The sequence below is a fragment of the Leptopilina heterotoma genome, unplaced genomic scaffold (genome assembly GCF_015476425.1).
Source record: "Leptopilina heterotoma isolate Lh14 unplaced genomic scaffold, ASM1547642v1 Lhet_68, whole genome shotgun sequence".
In the NCBI taxonomy this organism is placed as follows: domain Eukaryota; kingdom Metazoa; phylum Arthropoda; class Insecta; order Hymenoptera; family Figitidae; genus Leptopilina; species Leptopilina heterotoma.
The window spans coordinates 6,364,310-6,387,902 of record NW_025111157.1 but is presented as its reverse complement, the minus strand read 5'-3'; the positions used below and the strand labels follow the sequence as shown (position 1 = coordinate 6,387,902).

At 26.1% G+C, this 23,593-nt stretch overlaps 6 protein-coding genes across 6 annotated transcripts; all 6 read right to left on the bottom strand.

Annotated features, from left to right (window-relative positions):
* Positions 1-329: 329 nt before the first annotated feature.
* LOC122510212 (cytochrome P450 9e2-like) lies at positions 330-1,846 on the bottom strand. The gene has a single exon (XM_043624683.1). It carries the CDS (start codon positions 1,844-1,846, stop codon positions 335-337), a length of 1,512 nt encoding a protein of 503 aa, XP_043480618.1. The 3' UTR covers positions 330-334.
* A 701-nt stretch (positions 1,847-2,547) lies between these two features.
* LOC122510206 (cytochrome P450 9e2-like) lies at positions 2,548-5,019 on the bottom strand. Its single transcript, XM_043624676.1, has one exon. The coding sequence runs from the start codon at positions 4,092-4,094 to the stop codon at positions 2,553-2,555; it is 1,542 nt and encodes a 513-aa protein (XP_043480611.1). The 5' UTR covers positions 4,095-5,019; the 3' UTR covers positions 2,548-2,552.
* A 1,470-nt stretch (positions 5,020-6,489) lies between these two features.
* Positions 6,490-8,505, bottom strand: LOC122510211 (cytochrome P450 9e2-like). Its single transcript, XM_043624682.1, has one exon. The coding sequence runs from the start codon at positions 8,394-8,396 to the stop codon at positions 6,882-6,884; it is 1,515 nt and encodes a 504-aa protein (XP_043480617.1). The 5' UTR covers positions 8,397-8,505; the 3' UTR covers positions 6,490-6,881.
* Positions 8,506-10,773: 2,268 nt separating this feature from the next.
* LOC122510210 (cytochrome P450 9e2-like) lies at positions 10,774-12,901 on the bottom strand. Its single transcript, XM_043624681.1, has one exon. It carries the CDS (start codon positions 12,690-12,692, stop codon positions 11,175-11,177), a length of 1,518 nt encoding a protein of 505 aa, XP_043480616.1. The 5' UTR covers positions 12,693-12,901; the 3' UTR covers positions 10,774-11,174.
* A 1,973-nt stretch (positions 12,902-14,874) lies between these two features.
* On the bottom strand, positions 14,875-17,103 carry LOC122510205 (cytochrome P450 9e2-like). The gene has a single exon (XM_043624675.1). It carries the CDS (start codon positions 16,977-16,979, stop codon positions 15,456-15,458), a length of 1,524 nt encoding a protein of 507 aa, XP_043480610.1. The 5' UTR covers positions 16,980-17,103; the 3' UTR covers positions 14,875-15,455.
* Positions 17,104-21,567: 4,464 nt separating this feature from the next.
* LOC122510207 (cytochrome P450 9e2-like) lies at positions 21,568-23,381 on the bottom strand. The gene has a single exon (XM_043624677.1). The coding sequence runs from the start codon at positions 23,346-23,348 to the stop codon at positions 21,819-21,821; it is 1,530 nt and encodes a 509-aa protein (XP_043480612.1). The 5' UTR covers positions 23,349-23,381; the 3' UTR covers positions 21,568-21,818.
* Positions 23,382-23,593: the final 212 nt, after the last annotated feature.

The window sequence follows — 23,593 nt, the reverse complement described above, 5'->3', positions numbered from 1 at the left end:
AGGTACGCGGAGAAAAAATCAAGCTATAGCAATATAGCACTGACTATGTTTTCAAGAAACGCTATGGCACTGAATATACTTTTACACGCACTCTCTCGTGAATTTTAGGTACGAATGTATATTGCATTTGTATGAAACTGTACTCAAGTCGCGTGAACTCGTCCAGGGGAATGTTTTTAATAACGAAGGTCAAAGCAGATGCGAAGGAAGTGTGGGTAGTGACTATCTTGACTTTTTCTACTTCTTGATTTTCGGTGAAATGTGGCAATATTCACAGCCTATAAATGTATGCAATATTTTCTACCCTCTTCTTAAGTGATCAGAATTTTATCGTTCAATCCTCTCGTCGAGTAAACTTTATCCATAATTCACCTTTGGCTATAACAAGAAAACCTTTTTCAAATTTTATTGGATGCCTCGTTCTTTCCTCCCTTTCGAGAATAAAATTCTTTAACAAATGAACAAAAAGAATTTTTATTTCCATTAATGCGAACCTGTTGCCAATGCACTTCTGTGGACCAACTCCAAACGGAATGTAAGTGTAAGGATTAATATTATCTTTATTCTCATCACTAAATCTTTCCGGAGAAAATTTTTCTGGATCTGGAAAATACTTTGGATCATGATGCAATGCGTAGATTGGTAACCATATCAAGGAATTTGGTTCAATGGTGTATTCTTCACTGTCTGGAGTGGATTTTGGTAAGGTAAATTTCTTAGCACATAACCTATCCATCATTGCGTTTGGTGGGTACTTTCTCAGTGTTTCCGAAATTACCATGTCCAAATATTTCATTTTGGAAAGAGTGTCGTATGTGATTTCATCATTTTCTTTTGTAAACTGATCCACCTCGTTGCGTTGCTTTTCCTGTATTTTTGGATTTACAGCTAGTTCATGAGCAAGAAATCCCATAACAGTAGCAGATGTGGCAAAACCAGCAAGCAAAAACATAAATGCATGACCAACAATATCATCATTTGATAATTCTTTACCATCCTCATTTTGACAAGCTTCTATTATAAAGTTTATCATATCCGGTCGATTGATGTTCAATTCTTTTCTCTTTTTCACCGTCTGTTGTATGATTGTCTTGAAAAATCGTGTCGTCGATCGAGACAATATTGGTTCACCTATAAATTTCATAAATGTTGTACAATAACGTGCGAGCATAATTTTCAAACCGCGACCAATACCACTAAAATCCGCAGCCTCCACACCGTGTCGATGAAATTCATTATCTCTGTCTTTTACCGAATTGACCGTAATTCCAAAAGCAGATGTAGCAATTACGTCAATTGTATAACGAGAGAAGCAATCTTTAACATTTACAGAATTCGTCACTTCCGGATTATCCAAGAAGTATTGGACAAAATTTGTCGAACATTCGTATATTAATTTGAATATAAATTTCATTTTACTTCCGGTGAATGATGGGCTTAGGGCATTTCTCATTTCTCTCCATTTATCACCACGTAGAACAAATAAATTTTTTCCAAACAAAGGATCTGTATTTTCGGGAAATAAACCCATGTGATCTGGCAGGTAATCGAAGTATTTAATGCACATATCTCTTATTAAATCCGGATCTCTTAGGATAATTATTGGCGTGTGAAATTGCATCCCACCGACGTATCTCGCTGTTGGGAAGAGGTTATATGTTTCGCAAATATATTCAGAGATAGTGTGAGTTCTTCGAAATAAAACTGGTAAAGTATTGCCAAAAAATGGTACAGGTTGAACATGGGGGATTAATCCTTTTCGAGTCCAATAATTTTGAAATCTGATAAAAAATAAAACACTTATAATGACTATAAATATTAGAAGTAATAGCATGGTGGTAGTCATTTTGCAAATTATGATGTATTATTGAAAGGAACTATATATTGGTACCAAAGTTTTTGTAATCGTTCAATATAAAAGAAAGCACAAAAAATTGCCACAATAAATAAGACAGATAGTACGGTTATTCTCATTTGACAAATTATGATGCATCAATGAAAAGAACTTTATTTAAAAACTTATCCGGAGTATTAAACTGTAGTTTACACGCTACGTATATACTATAGTAAAAAGTGAATGTCGAAAGATTGTGATCTTTCCTCTCCGCCCGTTGTTGTTCTACTGACACAGTGTGTGGAATACATTGCTCTTGAAATAGTCCCCGATTGCGTCATGGTCACTTCAGACGATAAGACGTAATACGTCATAGAAAAGTGTAAGTGGTTATCGAATTGAAAAGTAATAAGATTTTCATTGTTACTTGGTACGAAAAATTTAATATGGTTTACTTGGTTATAATTCCTTACACCATTCTTTTAATTATTTACAACAAACTTAATTGATTTTAATTTTCAAAAATACAGTTTTCATAAATTACAAATTAGAGAGAATTTTAATAATTGTTCAGTATCAACAACCCCAATCAAGATATTCATTATTAAACAGTCCCATTTGTTTTTGATAAGAGAAATAAAAATTTGGTTTTTTTAGCTAACAATGAAAGAGTGAACTCGTTTGCTTCATTGTTACCTTGATGTGATAAACATTACAATTACTCTAATCTATTATGATGAATTTTGTCCGTCCTCTTCTCAAATTTCACCCAAGCATCACCATCAGGAATGACAAGAAAATTTTTCTCAAATACAATAGGATGTTTCGTTCGTTCTTCCCTTTCGATGACAAAATTTTGCAATAGATGGACAATCAAAATTTTTATCTCCATTAGTGCGAATCGATCACCAATACATTTTCTCGGACCTAGTCCAAAAGGGATATAAGCGTAGGGATTAATATTATCTTTATTCTCATCACTAAATCTTTCGGGGTCGAATTTTTCCGGATCGGGAAAATACTTTGGATCGTGGTGTAATGCGTAAATAGGCAGCCATAATATTGTATCTGGTTCAACTAAGAATTCTTCACTATCGTTTGTAGCTTTTGGCAAAGTAAATGATTTTACACAAACACGATCAATCATTCCATTCGCGGGATATTTTCTCAGTGTTTCCGACAGTACCATATCTAGATATTTCATCTTGAATAGAGTATCGTAGGTTATTTCTCCTTCCTCTGTGAAATGATCAATTTCTTTGCGTAATTTTTCCTGTATTTTGGTATTAATAGCGAGCTCGTGAACAATAAAACCCATTACTGTTGCCGATGTGGAAAAACCGGCGAGAAAGAAAATTAGTCCTTGTGCAGCAATGTCGTTAATTGACATTTTTTCACCTTTCTCAGTATTGCTGGCTTTCATTAGAAGATGTATCATATCGGGACGGGTGATATTTTTTTCATTTCTTATTTTTATCGTTTCGCGAACAATATTGAGGAAAAATCTTGTTGTTGAACGTGACATTATTGGTTCGCCTATGAATTTCATGATATTTGTGAACATTGTCAGGGCTATTATTTTAATAAGTCGTGTAACACTGTTAAAATCAACGGCCTCTTTTCCTCGTTGAAAGAATTCATTATCACGATTCTCCATTGAATTGACAGTAATTCCAAAGGCTGTTGTGGCAATTATGTCAGTGGCGTAACGCGTAAATGTGTCCTTCATTTCAACACTGCTCGCCTCATTTGGATGTTTAAGGAAATATTGAACAAAATCATTTGAACATTTTGATATTAATTCGAATAAAAATTTCATTTTACTTCCCGTGAACGATGGGGTTAGAGTGTTTCGCATTTCCCGCCATTTTTCACCTTTTAGAAAAAATACCATTCTTCCAAACAATGGATCCGCATCTTCGGGAACAAAATTTCGATGATCTGTGAAATGCTCGAAATTTTTTATACAAACATCTTTTATTAGTTCAGGATCCCTCAGGACTAGTGTTGGTAAATTGAATTGTAACATTCCGGTATACTTTGCTTCGGGAAAAGAGTTATAGATTTCTTTTGTAAAATCAGTTATTGACTGTTTTTTAAATGTCATTGAATAGAAATTCCCAAAGAATGGCACCGGTTTGACGTAGGAAACTAATCCTTTTTTACGCCAATAATTTATATTATGTCGATGCGAAAGTAAAATTAGGGCTATAAGTACACCGATTATAAGTGTTAATATTAGTAAGCACACTGTTAGCATTTTTTTATGTGTTTTTAAACGATATTAGATTAGAATATTCGATTAATATCTTAATCACGTAATTTAAAGAGTCGCGTGCTGATGTTCGATTCTACGAAGTTGTTTTATTACTGACAATGTTCAGTGCTCGCTGTAGTTTAAATACTATGTCTACGCTTATGACATTACTCAGAGTGAATAAAAAAATTTATATAATTTTTTATTACATTATTTTATCTATTTGCGATTAAAGTCGGAATTGTGATAAATAAAGTTAAAAATATGTATTGTTTTTTAATTAATTAAAAAATGGTATTAACAAGGAGCAATTAAATTTAAAACGTATATCTTAGAAAAAAACGTCTATATATTATTCACTAGAAAGGTATGAATGAATTTTCTCGAAATCTTATTTGACGTAGTAATTTTTCACATAAAACCATTTAGCATATTTGGAATAAAAATTCGAACTAATTAATATAAATTAGAATATGAAAATTCAAAAGATTAATTTTTTTTAATTCTATATGGAATAGGACATAGAATGAAAATCTGTAGACGACACTTTAGTAAAAATTATATTAACAAAATTTATTTTTTTAGATATAAAAATATTTATTTACTAAAATAAGAATTATGAAAACAAAATGTTTTTTTATCAAGTTGCGATTGAACTTAATTGTCTGATAAATAATATTAAAATGGAAATATTGATAATATTACTTTTTTCTTTAGAAAAATATTTTATTTATATTTTTAAATATTGAAACATTGTAGGTAATTATCACTTTGGTTTTCTTTTAAGTTGTACATAGAATCGTTTCTTTTATTTTCAATTATTTAATTACAGGGTTGCCATAAAACCTTAATTTTGTTTTTCCCTGATTTTCAGACAAAGTTTTCACTTTTTCCCTGACCCTGAAGAACATCAATAACTTCTTTTTTAAATAAGTATTTCATCATTATTATTTTTCTATAGGAGTTAAGATTCTCAAATTCAATAACTTATGAGAATATTATTATAAAACATGAAAAAATTGACTACTCCGAGTCTTCGACTCGATCATGTTTTATAATAAATTTAAGATGACAGAGTGATAAAATCATTACTTCATATAAGAATATTGTAGCTATAAATTAAAATTTTTAAAGATTTTAATTTGAACCTTTTCAAAATTCAATTATTTCTAAAAAAAATCCACGCAATAATTCTTCTAATATTCAATTATTAACTAAAATTTAACCTGAAATTCATTTTTTAATAAATTTTTATTAGAAAATTTTTTGAGAATTCAATTATTTGCATACAAAAATAAAGAATTTATTTATTAATTGAATATTTCTTCAAATTGAATTTTTATGAAGAATTTTATCAAAATTTTTAAAAATAATTGAATTCCTTCGGCGAATTTTAAAAAAAAATTTTAAATAAATGCAATTTTCTATCATCATATTTAAAATTGTATAAAAAATAATTAAAATTCTGCGATAAGTTATATTAATTATGAAAGTCATTGAATTCATGCAACGAATTTTATTAAAAATCTTTTTAAAGAATTGAATTTACTGTAAAGAATTTTATTTGTAAAAATAATTGAATTCCGGAGAAAAATATTATTATTCACGAAGATAATTAAGTTCTTGTGAAGAATTTTATTCAAATTTTTTTAAATAATTGAATTTCTCAGAATTTTTAAAAAATTTTTTGAAAATAATTAAATTCTACCGAAAAATTTCATTAAAGAATTGAAAATAATTGAAATCTGACAGAGAATTAAAAAAAATTCTTTTTAAATAATTGAATTCCTGTAAAAATGTTTATTTTTGAAAAGAATTTAATTCTTGGGAAGAATTTACTACCAATTTTATTATAATTTTTTAAATTTATAAAGCATTTTATCAAAATTTTTTTAAATAATTGAATTCTCGAGAAAAATTTTTCTTTTAATGAAAATAATTGATTGCTAGCGAAGAATTTTATTTAAATTTTTTTTAAATAATTGAATTCCCATAAAAAATGTATTATTTGAAAAATAATTGAATTGTATAGGAAAATTTTATTCAAATTGCAAGTTTATTAACTAAATCTTGTAAAGAATATTGTCAAAATTCTTTTAAATAATAGAATTTTTAAAAGAATTTTATTTAAATTTTTCGAAATAATTGAATTTCTCAGAACTATTTTTTTCAATTCTTTGAATTATATTTGAATTCTTTGGTGAAAGTTCATTAAAAAATTAAAAATTATTGCATTGATGCGAAGAAATTTGTAAAAAATTGGTAAAAAATAATTGAATTCTTGTGGAATTTTTATTAAAATTTTGTTTAAATAATAGAATTCTTTTGTAAAATTTTATTAAAATAGTAGATATTAAAAATAATTTACATGAGGAAAATTTTTGGAATTTTGCCAAGAATTTTATTAAACAAAAAACACAAAATTTCAGAATGTTCTTATAAATTCTAAAAACTTAATTTTTTCCAGTACTTTTAATAAAAATCCCTGACTTTTCCCTGAATTCCCTGACTTGTGGCAACCCTAAATTAGATTGATCGTTTCTCTCTTACATTTACATTGAACATAAAATTCATTTGATATAAATATCAATTGACTTAAAATTAATTTAATATATATTACATGTTACATAAAAATCCTCTAACATAATTCCTATGTTTGACATAGAAATCACTTGATATAAATTTCATTTATCATATAAATCACTAGACATAATATCCATTAGACAAAAATATCTTTACACATTTACATTTATGTATTTAATAATAAATCTCCCTTTCTGTTCTTTAAAATTAGTTTGTTCTTTTAATCATTTTGACGAAAAAATCTCCATCATAGGCAACATTAAATCCCTTCTCGAACACAACGGGATATTTAGTTTTGTCAGTAGTTTCTAAAGTGAAATGTTGTAAAATACGAACAAAGAGAATTTTCGTTTCCATCAGAGCAAACCTGTTCCCGATGCACTTCCGTGGTCCAAGTCCAAATGGAATATACGCGTACGGATTAATTTTGTCCTTGTTCTCATCATTGAATCTCTCAGGATCAAATTTATCAGGATCTGGAAAATATTTTGGATCATTTTGCAAGGCGTATATTGGTAACCATATAAGAGAATTTGGTTGAATTGTATAGTCCTCGCTGTCTGGTGTTGCTCTAGAGAATGTGTATTTTTCCACACACAAACGATCCACAACTCCTGCTGGTGGATATTTTCGCAAAGCTTCAGAAATAACCATATCCAAGTACTTCATTTTTGATAAACTATCGTAAGAAATTTTCGAATCCCCTTTTGTAAAACTATCAATTTCTTTACGCAATTTCTCTTGAATATGCTGATTCACAGCCAATTCATGGGCAACAAATGTCATTAATGTTGCCGAAGTGGAAAAACCGGCCAAGAAAAATATAAAACTTTGGGCAATCATATCGTCAATCGTCACTTCAACACCATTCTCATTTTTACTAGCTTCTATTAATAAATGTATCATATCAGGTCTGATGATATTTTTCGCCTTTCTTGTTTCCACTGTATCGCGAACAAGTGATTTGAAAAAGCGATTTGTACCACGAGACAAGAACGGTTCACCAATAAGAAACATCACACTCGGGCAGAATCGAAAGAAAAAGAATTTTATCATACGAAAGAAAGTCATAAAATTCATAGCATCCTTACCACGTAGGTAAAATTCATTATCTTTATCCTTCATTGAATCAACACCAATTCCAAAAGCAGCCGTTGCTATAACGTCGTTCGTGTATCTCGTAAATGAATCTTTCATTTCGACTAATTTTGCCTCCTCCGAATTCTTTAAATAATAATTGACAAAATTTTCCGAACACTTGTCCACTAATTCGTACATAAATTTCATCTTACTGCCAGTAAATGATGGACTCAGTGTATTTCTTATTTCCCTCCAACGATCACCCCTCAATGCAAATACATTTTTACCCCATACTGGATCAACTTTCTCATCAATTATATTATTATGATCGGGAAAATGATCGAATAATTTGACGCACACATCTTTTATTAATTCCGCATCACGAAGAACAATCACTGGTAGACCAAAGTCAACAAGTCCGAAATATTTTGCCGATGAGAATCTATTGTATACTTCACATATCCATTCGGCGAGGGATTTTTGTTTTAAGAAAAATGCTGCAAATGTATTGCCCAAAATTGGCACTGGTTTTAAGTGGGGTATTTTTCCGTTACGTTTCCATATGTTTGATTGACGACTGATTGACAGAAGAACAATAATACCGATTATGAATGTTAGTAGTATTAGAGATATTGAAATCATTTTGCGAGAGATTATTCAATGCGGGAAATGAAATGTTTTTTCATTGACACACTCTGACAGAGCGTGTCGACTGTACTAGCGAGTTATTCCTACAACGCAGGCAAATAAATATTGTATATATATATACAATGTCACGTGGTGAGTTTAAAAAGAAAATCTACGTAATGCGTCATTCATGAATTAATGATTATAGTACTTGAGGCAATTGTAACGTCTAATAAGGTAATATTGGAGAATTCATCAGAGATAATGATATAATATCAATTCACATTCGATAAGATATTAAAAATATATATTAATTTATTTTATCATTTCATCATGTTCTTTGTTATTCTTTAAATTTTTAGAGAAGGAGAATTTCTTGACAGTTACAGTATTATTGTAACTGCCAAGAAATATGATTGATTTTTTCGTAATTTTTCTTGTGATGAAAAAATTTGGTCAGAATTGTAAGTGATTTAAATTCAGGAATCATTTCTTTTTTGAGACAATTAAAAGTTGATAGCTTTTTATTTGTATTTAATTAAAATACTACAATTAGGAGCAGGATTTTTAAATATTAAGATTAGGATAATAAAAATAGGATTGTTAATGCAAATTATTATGCAAATTACAAATTTTTTTATTCTTCAGCATCGTTTTCAACTTTTGTACAATTTTGGATTCAAAATTTACAGAATTGCACTTATTAGATAATTAATTAATTTATTATTATTATTTATTATTTTCCTAAATAATAAAATTCTTTGGAGGAATTCAATTATTTTCTAAAATTTTGATGAAATTCCTTATAAGAATTCAATTATTTTCCAAAATTTTGATGAAATTCATTATAAGAATTCAATTATTTTTAATAAAATTAGAATTGAATTGCTCAATTAAATATAATTAGGATTAAAAATTTGAAGAACATTTTTCACAAGAATTCATTGAACTTTTAATAAAGATTCTAGATGCAATTATTTAATAAAGATTCTGGAACCAATTTTTTAAAATTTCAATAAAATTCTTTAGAAGTTTTTGATTACTTTTAAAAAAAATTTGATAAATTTCTTTATAAAAATTGAATTGTTATTAATTTATTTTGAATTGAATTTCTCAAAACAATAGAATTCTTTGACAAAAATTTAATTATTATTATCTTCGCCGAAATTCAATTATTTTCCTTTAAATTTTAATAAAAAGTTCCGAAAGAATTGAATTATTTTTCAAAATTGTAATAAAATTTCTTAAAAGATTTTAATTATTTTCAAAAACTTTGATAAAATCTGCATAAGAATTGAATTACTTTTAATGCAATTGTAATTGAATTCCTGGATAGGACTTTAATTATTTTAAAAAATTTAAATAAAATTCTTCAAAATGAATGTTTTGAAATTTTAATAAAATTGTTGAAAGATTTCAATTATTTTCAAAAACTTTGATAATATCTGTATAAGAATTCAATTATTTTTAATGCAATTGTAATTGAATTTTTGGATAGGAATTTAATTATTTTAAAATATTTAAATAAAATTCTTCAAAAGAATTCAATTATCAGAAATAATAAAATTCTTCCACTAAATTCAATTATATTTGAAAATTTCAATAAAATTTCCGAAAAAATTGAATTATTTTTCAAAATTGTAATAAAATTTCTTAAAAGATTTCAATTATTTTCAAAAACTTTGGTAATATCTGCATAAGAATTCAATTACTTTGTATGCAATTGTAATTGAATTTCTGGATAGGAATTTAATTAATTTAAAATATTTAAATATAATTCTTCACAAGAATTCAATTATCATAAATAATAAAACTCTTTGACAGAATTCAATTATTTAAAAAAATTTTAATAAATTTGTTGAAAGATTTGAATAATTTTCAAAAGCTTTGAAAAAATTTATTATAAGAATTGGATTATTTTTAATACAATTTTAACTGAATTCCTGGAAAGAATGAAAATTTGATTCAAAGATTTTGATAATATCCTTAAAAAAAATTGAATTAACTTTTATTTTCTTTTATAAAATTCATCAAAACAAATCAATTATTTTTAAAAATTTTAATACAATTCTTAACAAGTATTTAATTATTTTCTAATAAATAATAAAATTCTTCTGATGAATCCCATTCGTTTTTCGACAATAATTTAAAAGTAAATATTTTAGAATGTTGAATTAAATTTACAAATTAAATTATAATTTTTAATTATATTTTTTAGATATAAAAATATTAATTTCCTAAAATAAGAATTATGTAAACTAAATGTTTTTATGCAACATTGTTAAAAAAATTTAATTTTATTGAAAGCATTGGATTTTTCCGTTTTCTAGAATTTTTTTTCTTAAAATTATTCTTGAGATTAAAAAAAATAGTACATTAATAATAAACACAATTGCTTATATATAATTTTTTTTAATAAAAAATGATAAACTTGACAGGATTTTTTTACACACTGTAATTAATTAAAACATGTTTATTGCTTTTAAATGACGCGTTAATCTTTCTGATTATGGTCAACGATTTAACATAAGTAGTCTGTGCGAAAGTTTTATCGGTCATTCTTGTTTTTAAATGATTTCACTTTTTTTCTTTATTAGCATAATCATTCCTTTCAAATGAAAATACATTTTTTTCTCAGTTTAATCAAGATTTCTACGATTCATGCAAAAAATATATAGTTTTAAGGAAATTTGAATTTCAATGACAGACACTTTGACACCTCAATGTTAAATTTTATTATTGAGAAAAGTAATTAGAATAGTATAAAAAAATGTCAGTATAGTTTTTTTGTTGTTAATTGTCTCTTTTTGTAAATTTCACCCATAAACCACCTTTAGCGACAATAGCAAAGCCCTTTTGAAATTCTATTGGATGCTTTGTTTTAACACTTTTTTCCAAAATGAATTTTTGCAAAATATAAACAATGAGAATTTTTGTTTCCATTAGGGCAAATCGATTGGCAATACATTTTCGTGGTCCAATTCCAAACGGTAAATAAGCATAGGGATGAATTTTGTCCTTGTTCTCATCGTTGAATCTCTCAGGATCAAATTTCTCTGGATCTGGATAATATTTTGGATCGTGATGTAATCCTTGGATAGGAATCCAAACAACTGATTTTGGTAGTGCTGTATATTCTTCACTATCTGGTGTTGCTTTCGGTAAAGTGTATTTTTTAATGCATAATCTGTCTGTCGATGGTGCTGGTGGATATTTTCGTAATGCTTCCGAAATCACCATATCGAGATATTTCATTTTTGAAATTGTTTCGTAGGTTATTTTTTCCTCTCTATTCTCTGTGAATGTGTCAATTTCGTTGCGCAATTTATCTTGTATTTCTGGATTCATGGCCAATTCATGAGCAACAAAACACATTGCCGTTGCTGTTGTATCAAAACCAGCCAGGAAGAAAATAAAACTCTGAGCAATAATATCGTCGATTGTTAATTTAACACCATTTTCCTTGTTACTTGCCTCCATCATTAAGTGAATCATATCGGGTCGAATGATATTCTTCTCCTTTCGTACTTTCACCGTTTCAGAAACGAGATTCTTAAAGAAACGATCAGTTGAACGTGCCAGGAATGGTTCACCGATTAATTTCATTATTTGTGGACATGTGCGAAAAATGAGAAATTTCAGTGCACGTAATCCTTTTCCAAATGCTGTCGCATCTTTACCCATTAAATAAAATTCATTCTCTCTGTCCTTTAATGAATCGACGCTTATACCAAATGCAGCAGTTGCTATTACGTCATTCGTATAGCGCGTAAATGCGTCCTTGGATTCAATTGATTCCGTCATTTCCGGATGCTCCATATAATATTGTACAAAATTTTTCGCACACTTTTCAATTAATTCAAACATAAATTTCATTTTTGTTGCTGTAAATGATGGACTCAGGGTATTTCTTACTTCACGCCAACGTTCACCTTTTAGGGAGAAGACATTTTTCCCAAAAATAGGATCCATTGTTTCGTCAATGAATGCCTGATGATCGAGGAAATTGTCGAAATTTTTCACACATATTTCTTTGATTAAATCGGGATCACGTAGAACTGCTATTGGGGTGTGAATGTCCATCATTCCGAAATATTTTGCATTGGGGAAACTATTGTAAATGTCATTGACAAACTTTGTTATTGGTACTGTTTGAAAGAAGAATGAAACCGTATTTCCGAATATTAGAATGGGTCTGAGATGAGGAGTATTTTTTCTCTCCCAAAAATGTGCTTTGTAGTGGAGAAAGAAGAATAGAAGGCAAAGTGCCCCAACAATTAGGGTCCAAAGTGCTAAATTCAGCGACTCCATTTCACGCGTCAGTTAACGAGGGAGTCACACTGAAGACTAATTTTTATTTTCGCTTCTGCTGTTTTCATGTCCACTGTTGCATTTCGTATATAGGTATATATAAGTTATAGATGCTTACACTGAGTTATATCAATATTCCTTTCGAGTAGCGATTACTCAACAGAGATTAAATACATAGAATAATTTAGAGTTAATTTTCCGTAAATATGAATTTTCTACATATATTATGTGTACCAAACGTGTAATTTTTCTGTCGGTAAAAAATGTTTAAGAATAGAACGATCTAGTGCCAATGTCATATATTTGTTTTTTTATATTTAAAATATGTTCTATTTTTCTTATTTTATATTTTTTATTTAGAAATAATTTATTCTTGTTCAATATTTCTTAGTGGAAACAAATGTTTTAATTTTATTTTTATTGATTAATCTCAATTCTAATTTATTATTATTTTGACTGATTAATATAGACAATTCTGATTAATAGAAGACAACATTATCTTATATTCTCTAATATAATACTCTTACATTGTTAAAAAAAATCATAAATGAAATTATAATTGAAATCACACTGAGAAAACAATATATTTGAATCAAACATATAATAATCTTTGTTATACAGTCAACCAAAAATTATTTTTGAATTAAAAATAATAATTTCGATTCAATACATAATAAAGTTTGATTCAATAAAAATTACTTTTAATCCAATTGTAAAATATGTTTAATTTCGTTTCTTTTTGCAAGAATCTGCCTAATATTTATTTACATATTTTAATCTTTTAGATATAGTAAATATTTTTTTTTTCTTGTAGCCTATTGGCTTTATTCTTTTATCTTTGTCAGTAAAATTGACTTTTGATTTTTTAAATTACTTTTTATTGTTTCAGGTCAAACATGGCAGATAATTATTGGTGCTCTTCCAAAAGTCCTGGAAATCCCTGCGGAAAATACTGTGTCGACCAGCAAAACGGTGAGTTTTTCCCTTTGTTACTATTTTTAATTAATTTATTTCTTACACACAGGCCTTTTTCTAAAATAATTAAATGTTCGAAATATAAAGTTAAAAAGTTAAAATTTTTATTGAAAATAATTGGTTTTTTTAAAGTGGTTCATTATAGTTTATAGTTTTTGAAAATCATTTTTTGGAGAATTTGAATTGCAAATTTTAAATATAATTAAATTCTTAGACTCTTTTTATTATAGTTTTTGAAAATTGAATTTTTTCAATATTTTTAATTACATATTTCCAAAACTTCAAATATCTACAAAAAATTAAAATATTGACATTTTTATAAAAATCAAATATTTTTTAGAATTATTGTGAACATTTTTAAAGAAAACAATTATTTTCAAAATTTTTAATTAAAATTCTGCCTTACAAAAATTGATTAGTTTTTAAAATTTTACAAAAATTCTGTATAAAGAAATTTAATTCTTTTTAAAAAATAAATTAATTATCTTCAAAAGGTATAAATTCAAATTTTTAAAAATATTACATCGGACTTATTCATTAAAATTTTGGAAAATTACGTATTTTCATATTTGTCATTAAAATTCATAAAAAAAAACTTGATTATTATTACAATATTTTCTAACAATTATTTTAAAAAATTTTTTGGAATTCAATCATTTTCAAAAATAACAAAATGTTTCACAGAAATTCAATTATTTTTAAAAATTTTAATAAAATTTTTTGCAGTACTTCAATTATTTTCATAAATAATAAAATTTTTCTGAGGAATTCAATTATTTTTGGAAATTTTAATAAAATTCTTTGCAACTATAAAATTATTTTCATAAATAATAAAATTCATCGCAGAATTTCAATTATTTTTAGTACGATTTTACGGGAATTGCTCAAAAAATGTAATTATTCTTAAAAATTTAATTTCAATCCCTCGAAAAATCAATTATGTATTTAAAAATATATTTGAATAAAATTCTTTTCAAGAATTCAATTATTTACATAAATAATTCTTAGAAAGAAATCAATTATGTCAATAAATAACAAAATTATTCTCAAAAATTCAATTATTTTCATAAATAACAATATTCATCACAAGAATTCAATTATTTTTAAAATTAATAAATTTCTTCTTGGAAATTCAATTATTTTAAAAAATTCTAATAAAATCGTTCGCAAAAATTCAATTATTTTCATAAATAGGTGAAAAGTAAATATTTATTATGAAAACTGGGAAAAAGGCAGGAAAGTAAAATATAGAATGAAATTTTTGTGAAGTTTCTAAAACGAGTTTTTTTTTGGTTGTCAAGTTTAATTTCTCCATAGCACTTTTTTACTACTTTTTTTAGTTTGATTGAATGCTACTTTTTGCTACCTTTTTGCATTTTGTTTAAGGCAAAAAGTTTTTATCTTCAAAAATTATGATAATTACAACTAGAAAAATTGAATGTAACTTATTGTCAGTTTTTTATTTTTATCTTATTCAGATTTAAAGAGTGAGGAAACATTTTTTTTCGTTTCTTAGGTAAAGTCTTTTATTTTCTATTAAATTTAATTATGTACAAATAAAATCGTATGAAATATGCGTTCATTTGATGACTTTTTGTAGAATAAAGTAAATTTGGAAATGACACAATTGAAATGACAAAGTAAAGTAAAATAAAAAATAAATGAAGTGAAGAAATATTATGAATTAAAGATGCTTTTATATGAAAAAGAGAAATATTTTTAAATTAGATAAAACATTTTCGCATCGTTACATAAAAATGTTACAGTCTATTAGTGTTGAATATTTCTTTATGTGACTTTTGGTGTTCTTCTGACAAATTTTGCCCAGGTACTACCTTTAACTCCAATAGTGACACTGATTTCGTATTTAAGTGGATGTTGCGTCTTTTCCGTTCGTTCCAAAATAAAATGCTTCAGTATGTAAATGAGAAGTAATTTCGTCTCCATTAGGGCAAATCGATTTCCGATACATTTGCGTGGTCCAAGACCAAACGGTAGATAAGTGTAGGGATTAATATCATCCTTATTCTCATCACTAAATCTTTCTGGATCGAACTTTTCTGGATTTGGAAAGTATTTTGGATCATGATGTAAACCAATAACCGGTATCCAAATTGATGTGTTTGGTTCAGCAATATATTCCCCACTATCTGGTGTGGGTTTTGGTAAAGTGTAAGTTTTCACACAAACTCTATCAACAACAGGAGCTGGCGGATACTTTCGGAGCACCTCTGAAACAACCATATCGAGATATTTCATTTTAGTGAGAGTATCGTAATTGATTTCACCATTATTTACTTTCATCACCATGTCCACTTCGTTACGCAATTTTTCCTGAACATCCGGATTCATGACCAATTCATGTGCGAGAAAACTCATTAGCGTTGATGATGTTTCAAAACCAGCTATAAAAAAAATAAAACTTTGTGCCACAATATCATCAACTGATAAATCAATACCATCGTCCTTTTCCTTCGCCTCCATAAGCAAATGAATCATATCCGGTCGTACAATTCCATTTTCTTCTCTTGCTTTAAGAGTCTCACGTATCACTGCCTTGAAAAATCGTGCCGACGAACGTGACACGAACGGCTCGCCAATAAATCTCAAAAATCCCGGACATATTCGAAATATTATGAATTTTGCGAATCGCCAAAAACCCCTAAATGATGATGCATCAGCTCCATGAACGTAAAATTCATTCTCTTTGTCCTTCATTGAATTTACGCTTATACCAAATGCAGCGGTTGCTATGACGTCGTTAGTGTATCTCGTAAATGCGTCCTTGGTATTAATAGACATTGTTTCATCCTCATGCTCTAAAAAATATTTCACAAAATCACTCGCGCATTTATCAATTAATTCGAACATGAATTTCATTTTTACTGCCGTAAATGATGGACTGAGGGTATTTCTCATTTGTTTCCAACGATCGCCCTTTAGGGAAAAGACATTTTTACCGAAAATCGGATCCATTGTTTCGTCGAGAAAACTTTTGTGATCGAGAAAATGCTCGAAACTTTTAACGCCTATTTCTTTAATTAATTCAGGATCACGTACAACTGCCACCGGTGTATTAAAGTCCATCATACCGAAATATTTTGCATTTGGATGACAATTGTATATGTGCTTTGCAAAATCACTTACTGCCATTCTTCCTGTTATGAGACGCAAATGACTGCCGACAATTGGTAGACATTGGATTTGTGGTATTCCTCTTTGTTTCCAAAAATTTATTTGACGATAAAAATAAATCAGAACACCAATTGCACCTAAACAAATAGTGAGAATCGCCAGATTTAACGATTCCATGTTCAGAGAGAGTTGGTTAATATTAGCAATTGATGATGCGAGAGTGGCGCAAACACTGTATGTGCCACTGCGTATATTGCTATGAGTCCAGTGATTATATATATATATATAGTTTAAATACCCGAGCATCTATGTACACTCACGTACAGTTTTATAAACTACATACCAACTGCGCACTGTTTTATTTTTACACGCAATGTAGCATAAAATGCAAAATAGTATTTTCATGACAAAGTGATTTTCGAGATTTTATTAGGAAAATTTTTTACTGCTTTTAGAAACTGTCGTTTTGTAATTTACATAAACTTCTTGAATTAGTGCATATATTAAAATTGTTTTCAACAATGGTCTTTAAATGACATCATTTAGAAAATGTTTTCTAAAACTCATTTTGTGATGTATTTTTAAAAGTTTTTGCTTTTATTCGCTCGCTATTTGCAAATATGTAAATGTTTCTACAAAAGATTCTTTGTCTTAATTTTTTACTAATCATTTCTTTACATGAATTTTTATCAAACATGATTTTTAACGACGTTTAACAAAAAAATTTTGGTCAAAAACAAAATTTCTTTCTTTAAAATATTTTAAAAGTTAAATAAGTTTTAAAAGTTATTTAAAAAAGATTGTTCTAAAATTATTAAAAATTAGTAATTACCTATTTAATATTTATTAAACTCTGGCGAATATTAGGCGCGCAAAAACAGGTATTCCACTTATTAGTATGCAAATTACGAAATCTTTTATTTTCAAATATCACCTTCAATCAACTTTGATTTTTGAATAATTTTAAATTCAAAATTTTAAAAATCCACTTATTAATTAACTAATTATTATTATTAATGTTGTTCATTATTTTCTAAATTTTTAATAAAATTCTTCGTTGGAATTCAACTATTATTTTTATAAATAGAAAAGATTTTTTGGAAAAATTCAATTATTTTTATAATGTAATTTTAGAAATTAGTGGAAATAAATTCATAAGTATAATATTTACAAAAATGGAATTAATTAAGTTAAATTAAATAAAATTAAATAAACAAAATCAAAAATTAAATATAATAATTTGAATAAAATTTCGCTAAAAAAACGAACTAGGTATACAAAAATATTGTAATAAAATTCTTGGAGAAAATTCAAATTATTTTCAAAAATTTTGATAACATTTTTTATAAGAAATCAATTATTTTCAAAACAATATTAATGAAGATTCTCGAAACAGTTCAATTATTTTTTTAATTTTAATAAAATTCTTTGAAAGAAATTATTTTTAATATAATTTTAATTGAATTTCTCTATAGAATTCAATTATTTTCAAAAATTTTAAATGAATTTTTCACAAGAGTTTAATTTTTGTCATAAATAGTAAAATTCTTCGGCAAAAATTCAATTATTTTTAAAAAAATTTTAATAAAGATACTCGATACAATTCAATTGTTTTTAAAATTTTTAATAAAATTCTGTAAAGATTTTAATTATTTTCAAAAATGTTGATGAATTTTTTTTTTTATTTTTCAATTATTTGCAATTCAATTTTAATTGAATTCCTCGAATACAACATATAATTAATTCAATTCTTCTCAGAAGTTCAATTATATTCTAAAATTTTTATAAATTTCTTTACAGGAATTAAATTATTTTAAATACAATTTTAATTAAATTTCTGAAAAAATTCCATGAGATTAAAAAATTTTAATAGAAATTAAATTAAAAATAAATAATAATTAAAATTCAATTATTACCTTCGTCAAAATCCACTTCTTTTCATTAAAATTTTAATAAAGATTCTCGACAAAATTCAATTATTTTTTTAAATTTGAACAAAATTCTTTGAAAAATTTCAATTATTTTCATAAATTTTAATCAAATTCTTTGAAAGTTTTCAATTATTTTTAAAACATTATACATTTTGAATTGAATCCTTCAAAAGAATTTTATTAGGTTCAAAAATTTTAATAGAATTTTTGACAAGAATTCAATTATTATCTTCGAGGAAATTCAATTATTTTGAATTAAAATTTTCTAAACAAAATTTAATTATTTTTTTAAATTTTAATAAAATTCTTTAAAATATTTAAAATATTTTTATAAATTTTGATAAAATTTTTTGAAAGTTTACAATTATTTTAGAAAGTTTTGATAAATTTCTTTATAAGAATTGAATTATTTTCAACACAATTTTAATTTAATTCCTCAAAAGAATTTAAATAGAACTTCTCATAAGAATTCAATTATTTTTGAAAATTGTAATAGAATGTTTTACAAGAATTCAATAATTTTTGTAAACAATAAAATTCTTCGCAGGATTTCCTTTGTTTTTAATACAATTTTAATAAAATTGTAGATTTGAATTTAGAATTCTTTGAAGAATTGAATTACTTAAACAGAGTGTCCAGCTACCTTGAAAACCTTAAAAACCTTGAAAAGTACTTGAATTTTATGACAAAACCTTGAAAAATTAAAATTCTTAAAAGTGAGATTTATTTCCTTGATGTTTTAAGTTGAATTCTCGTCAATATTTCAATTATCTTCATAAATATAAAAATTCTTCGCTGAATTTCAATTATATTCAGGTACTTTAATAAAATTCATTACAAAATACAATTATTTTCATAAATAACAATATATTCATCACAAGAATTCAATTATTTTAAAAATTAATTAATTTCTTTTCAGAAATTCAATTATTTTCAAAAAATCAAAAAGAACATTGTGGTCAAAATTCCAATTATCTTTATGAATAAACAATAATATTCTTCGACAAAGTTAAATTATTTTGTGGAATTTTAATAAAATTCATTGCAAAATTCAATTATTTTAATATAAATAATAGTATTCATCACAAGAAATCAAATATTTTTAAAAATTTTAATAAAAATCGTGGCAAAATTTCAAATTATTTAAAAAATGTTTGTTTGCTTCGATGGTTTTCAATATTCTATTATTTTAATAAAATTTCACGAAAGAATTTAATTATTAAACAAAAGTTTTTAAAAAACTCTACACAAACTTTCAATTATTTAAAAAAAAATTTGTTACATTAATTCAATTATTTAAAATAGAATTTGCATAATTTTTTTCGCAAAAATCAATTGTTTCAAAATTTGGCATTAAATTCTTTGCAGTAATTTTCAATTATTTTCAAAAATTTTCAAAATATTCATTTAATAAAATGTGTTTTAAAATTTGGCATTAAATTCTTCGCAGTAATTCAATTATTTTTAAACATTTTAATAAACTTCATTGCAAAATTTCAATTATTTTAAAAAATTTTTGTTAATTCAATAATTTGTATATCTATTATTTTTAATAGAAATTTCCAAAAGAATTCAATTATTTAAAAATAATTTTGATTGATGTTTCTTAAATCGATGTTCTTTATATTTCTAATATTTTATCAATAAATTGTATTTATTTATTTTTTATTTATATATTTATTTAATTTTATTTATGAGTAACTGTTGTAGGTAGAAATTATAAAATTCTTTATAAATACTCTCTAAATTTTAATTAGTAAAAATATTTACTAATTTGCATTAGTTACTGATTTTTTGCTTTTGAATTAGTTTATTTTTACTGATAAATTAGTGGAAATTACTATTAACTAGTAAAATTTTCTAATTCAAAAGCAAAAAGTCAGTCACTAAATCAAATTAGTAATCATTTTTACTAATTTAAATTCGATTATAAATAACAAATATTTTGAAAATTAGTACCCTAAAAATGGACCTTGAAAAAAATTATTTTGGGCCTTAAAAACCTTGAAAAGTCCTTGAATTTTTTTTTAAAGAATCGCTGGACACCCTGTTAAAAAAATTTAATAATATTCTTTGCAAAGAATCTAATTACTTTTAAAAATTTTGAGGAAAACCTACAGAAGAAATTTATTATTTTCAATGCAATTTTAATTGAAATTCTCTAAAGAAATGAATTATTTTCAAAAATTCTATTAAAATTATTTGAAACAATTGAGTTATTTAAAAACATTTTATTAAAATTTTATGCTAGAATCAGATTACAATTTCACATTCAAAATTATAAATGTTACAAAAATTATATTTTTTAACAAAAGTTTTGTCTTTTAAAATTAAAGATAAATTTACTTATTGACGCAAAATTATGAAAAATAGAATAATTTCGAATTTTTTCTTACAAAAATGGTATCACAAAACATATTCTTTAAATAGGAATTAGTAAAAATTATAACTATTATGAATAGAAGTGATATGAATTTTCTAAAAATTAATTTTTTAACTCTACGTAGAAGAAGATATTAAAAATAAATAAAATTCATTTTTTTATAAAATAAATAACACTTACCGTTTTTATGAATGAATAAATGTTAATTTTTGACTGTAATTATTTTTAAAATAATTTAATTAATTAATTTAATTTAATTTATTTTTTTAAAATTATTTTTAACAAATTTAAATTAATCAATCGATTAAATGCTTATTTCTGAATACTTTAATCAGATAAATGTATTGTGTATAAAATAATGAGAAACAATCATTTTTTTTATTATTTATTAACATTAATTACATCATTTACAAAAGTTTTGATTTTTATGAAGATTTTTTTTATTTTTTATTAATTTTTACTCACATTTTTATTTATGAAGAATATGTCACTACTTATAGTAGATATTTCCTTGTCATATATTTATCAGTGATTATTTTATCACACTGGTTAGAGATTAACTAATTTAAAGTTTATAATAGTTTTAGACTATAGTTAGAAAAAGTAGCATGAACAGTAGAGTGAAGTAATAGAGTAAATGAATGTAATTACAGTAGTTGGAGTAATAGAAAAAGTAATTATATTTTAGAGAATATTTCCGTGTTAGCAATCAAATACCCTCTTCTCAAACTCGATCCAAAGACCATCCTTGACCTTCATTCCACCACCGTTGGCAAATTCAATGGGATGTTTAGTTTTCTCAGTGGGCTTCAAAGTGAAATTACGCAAAATGAGGACGAAAATTAGTTTAGTTTCCATTAGGGAAAATCGATTTCCAATACATTTTCGTGGTCCAAGACCAAACGGTAAATAGGAATATGGATGAATTTTGTTCTTATTTTCAGCATTAAATCTTTCAGGATCAAATTTTTCTGGTTCAGGAAAATATTGCGGATCATGATGTAAAGCGTAGATTGGTATCCAAATGGCATTATTTGGTTTTACGGTGTATGGCACACTGTCTGGTGTGGGTTTTGGAAAATCGTACTCCTTTACACAGAGTCTGTCTATCAAAGGATTAGGAGGGTACTTTCGTAATGCTTCCGATATCACCATGTCCATGTATTTTAATTCTGATAATTTTTCGTACAAATCGTCAACGTTTTCATCATTCTGGTAAAGATTGTCTACTTCTTCTTGCAGCTTCTTTTGAATTTCGAAATTTACCGCTAATTCATGGGCCATAAATTTCATGAGACCTGATGATGAATCGAAACCTGCCAAAAAGAACAAAAATGCTTGTGCAATGATATCATCCATTGATAAATCGTTATCATCCTTATTTCTAGCTTCCATCAACAAGTGTATCATATCAGGCCTAATTATATTTTTCTCATCTCTCGTTATCACTGTTTCGGTAATGATTTTCTTGAAAAAACGATCAGATTTTTTAGCTAGAAATGTTATACCAAGTAGATGCATTAATTTTGGAAATAAACGAAAAGCAATGAATTTAACAAAACGTTTTGGACTATCTAAATTAAAGGAATTTTTTCCCCTCTTGTAAAATTCATTTTCACGATCTGTTAGTGAATTAACAGTGATTCCAAATGCAGCGGTAGCTATTACATCGTTACAATATCTGGTAAATGCATCTGACAGTTCAACAGAATTCGCTTCATTTGGATGATCGATGAAATATTGAATAAAATCGCGAGCACATTTTTCAACTAATTCAAACATGATTCGCATTTTAGCGGCAGTGTAAGCTGGACTCAAAGTATTTCTCATCTTCTTCCAACGATCGCCTTTCAATGAAAATACATTTCTCCCATAAACTGGGTCCATTTCTTCAGTCATAAAACTGCGACGATCGATAAAATTATCGAAATTTTTCACACAGATTTCTTTAATTAATTCGGGATCACGAAGCAAAATTAATGGTGTATGTAAAATCATCATTCCGTAATATTTTGCGTCGGGAAATTTATTGTAGAGATAATTTAAACCATCGTAGAACGAGGAGCGACGAAATAATATTATGGACATACTGCCTAATACTGGTATTAGGGGTTTTAAATAAGGAATTCCTTTTCGTTCCCAGAAATTTGTTTGATGACAGAGAATTAGAGCGAGGATAATTGTAGCCAAAAATAGTGTGATTATAATTAACAGTAAACTTATCGACTCCATGGTTGGTATGTGTGGAGAGAGTTAATAACAAGACCGATATTAAACGACTGAATAAATTTTCACCGCGAGTTGCTTTTATTTTATCTACTGTCAAGTAACAGATAATGAATGTTGCATCTTGAACTGAATTTGTCTTGATTATTTCATCATATCTTGTGTATGTTGAAGAAAAATTAATATTTGTCATTATTGTATCATCATTTTCCTTTCTAAATTAATTTATTGGGCCAATTTAAAAGCTACAT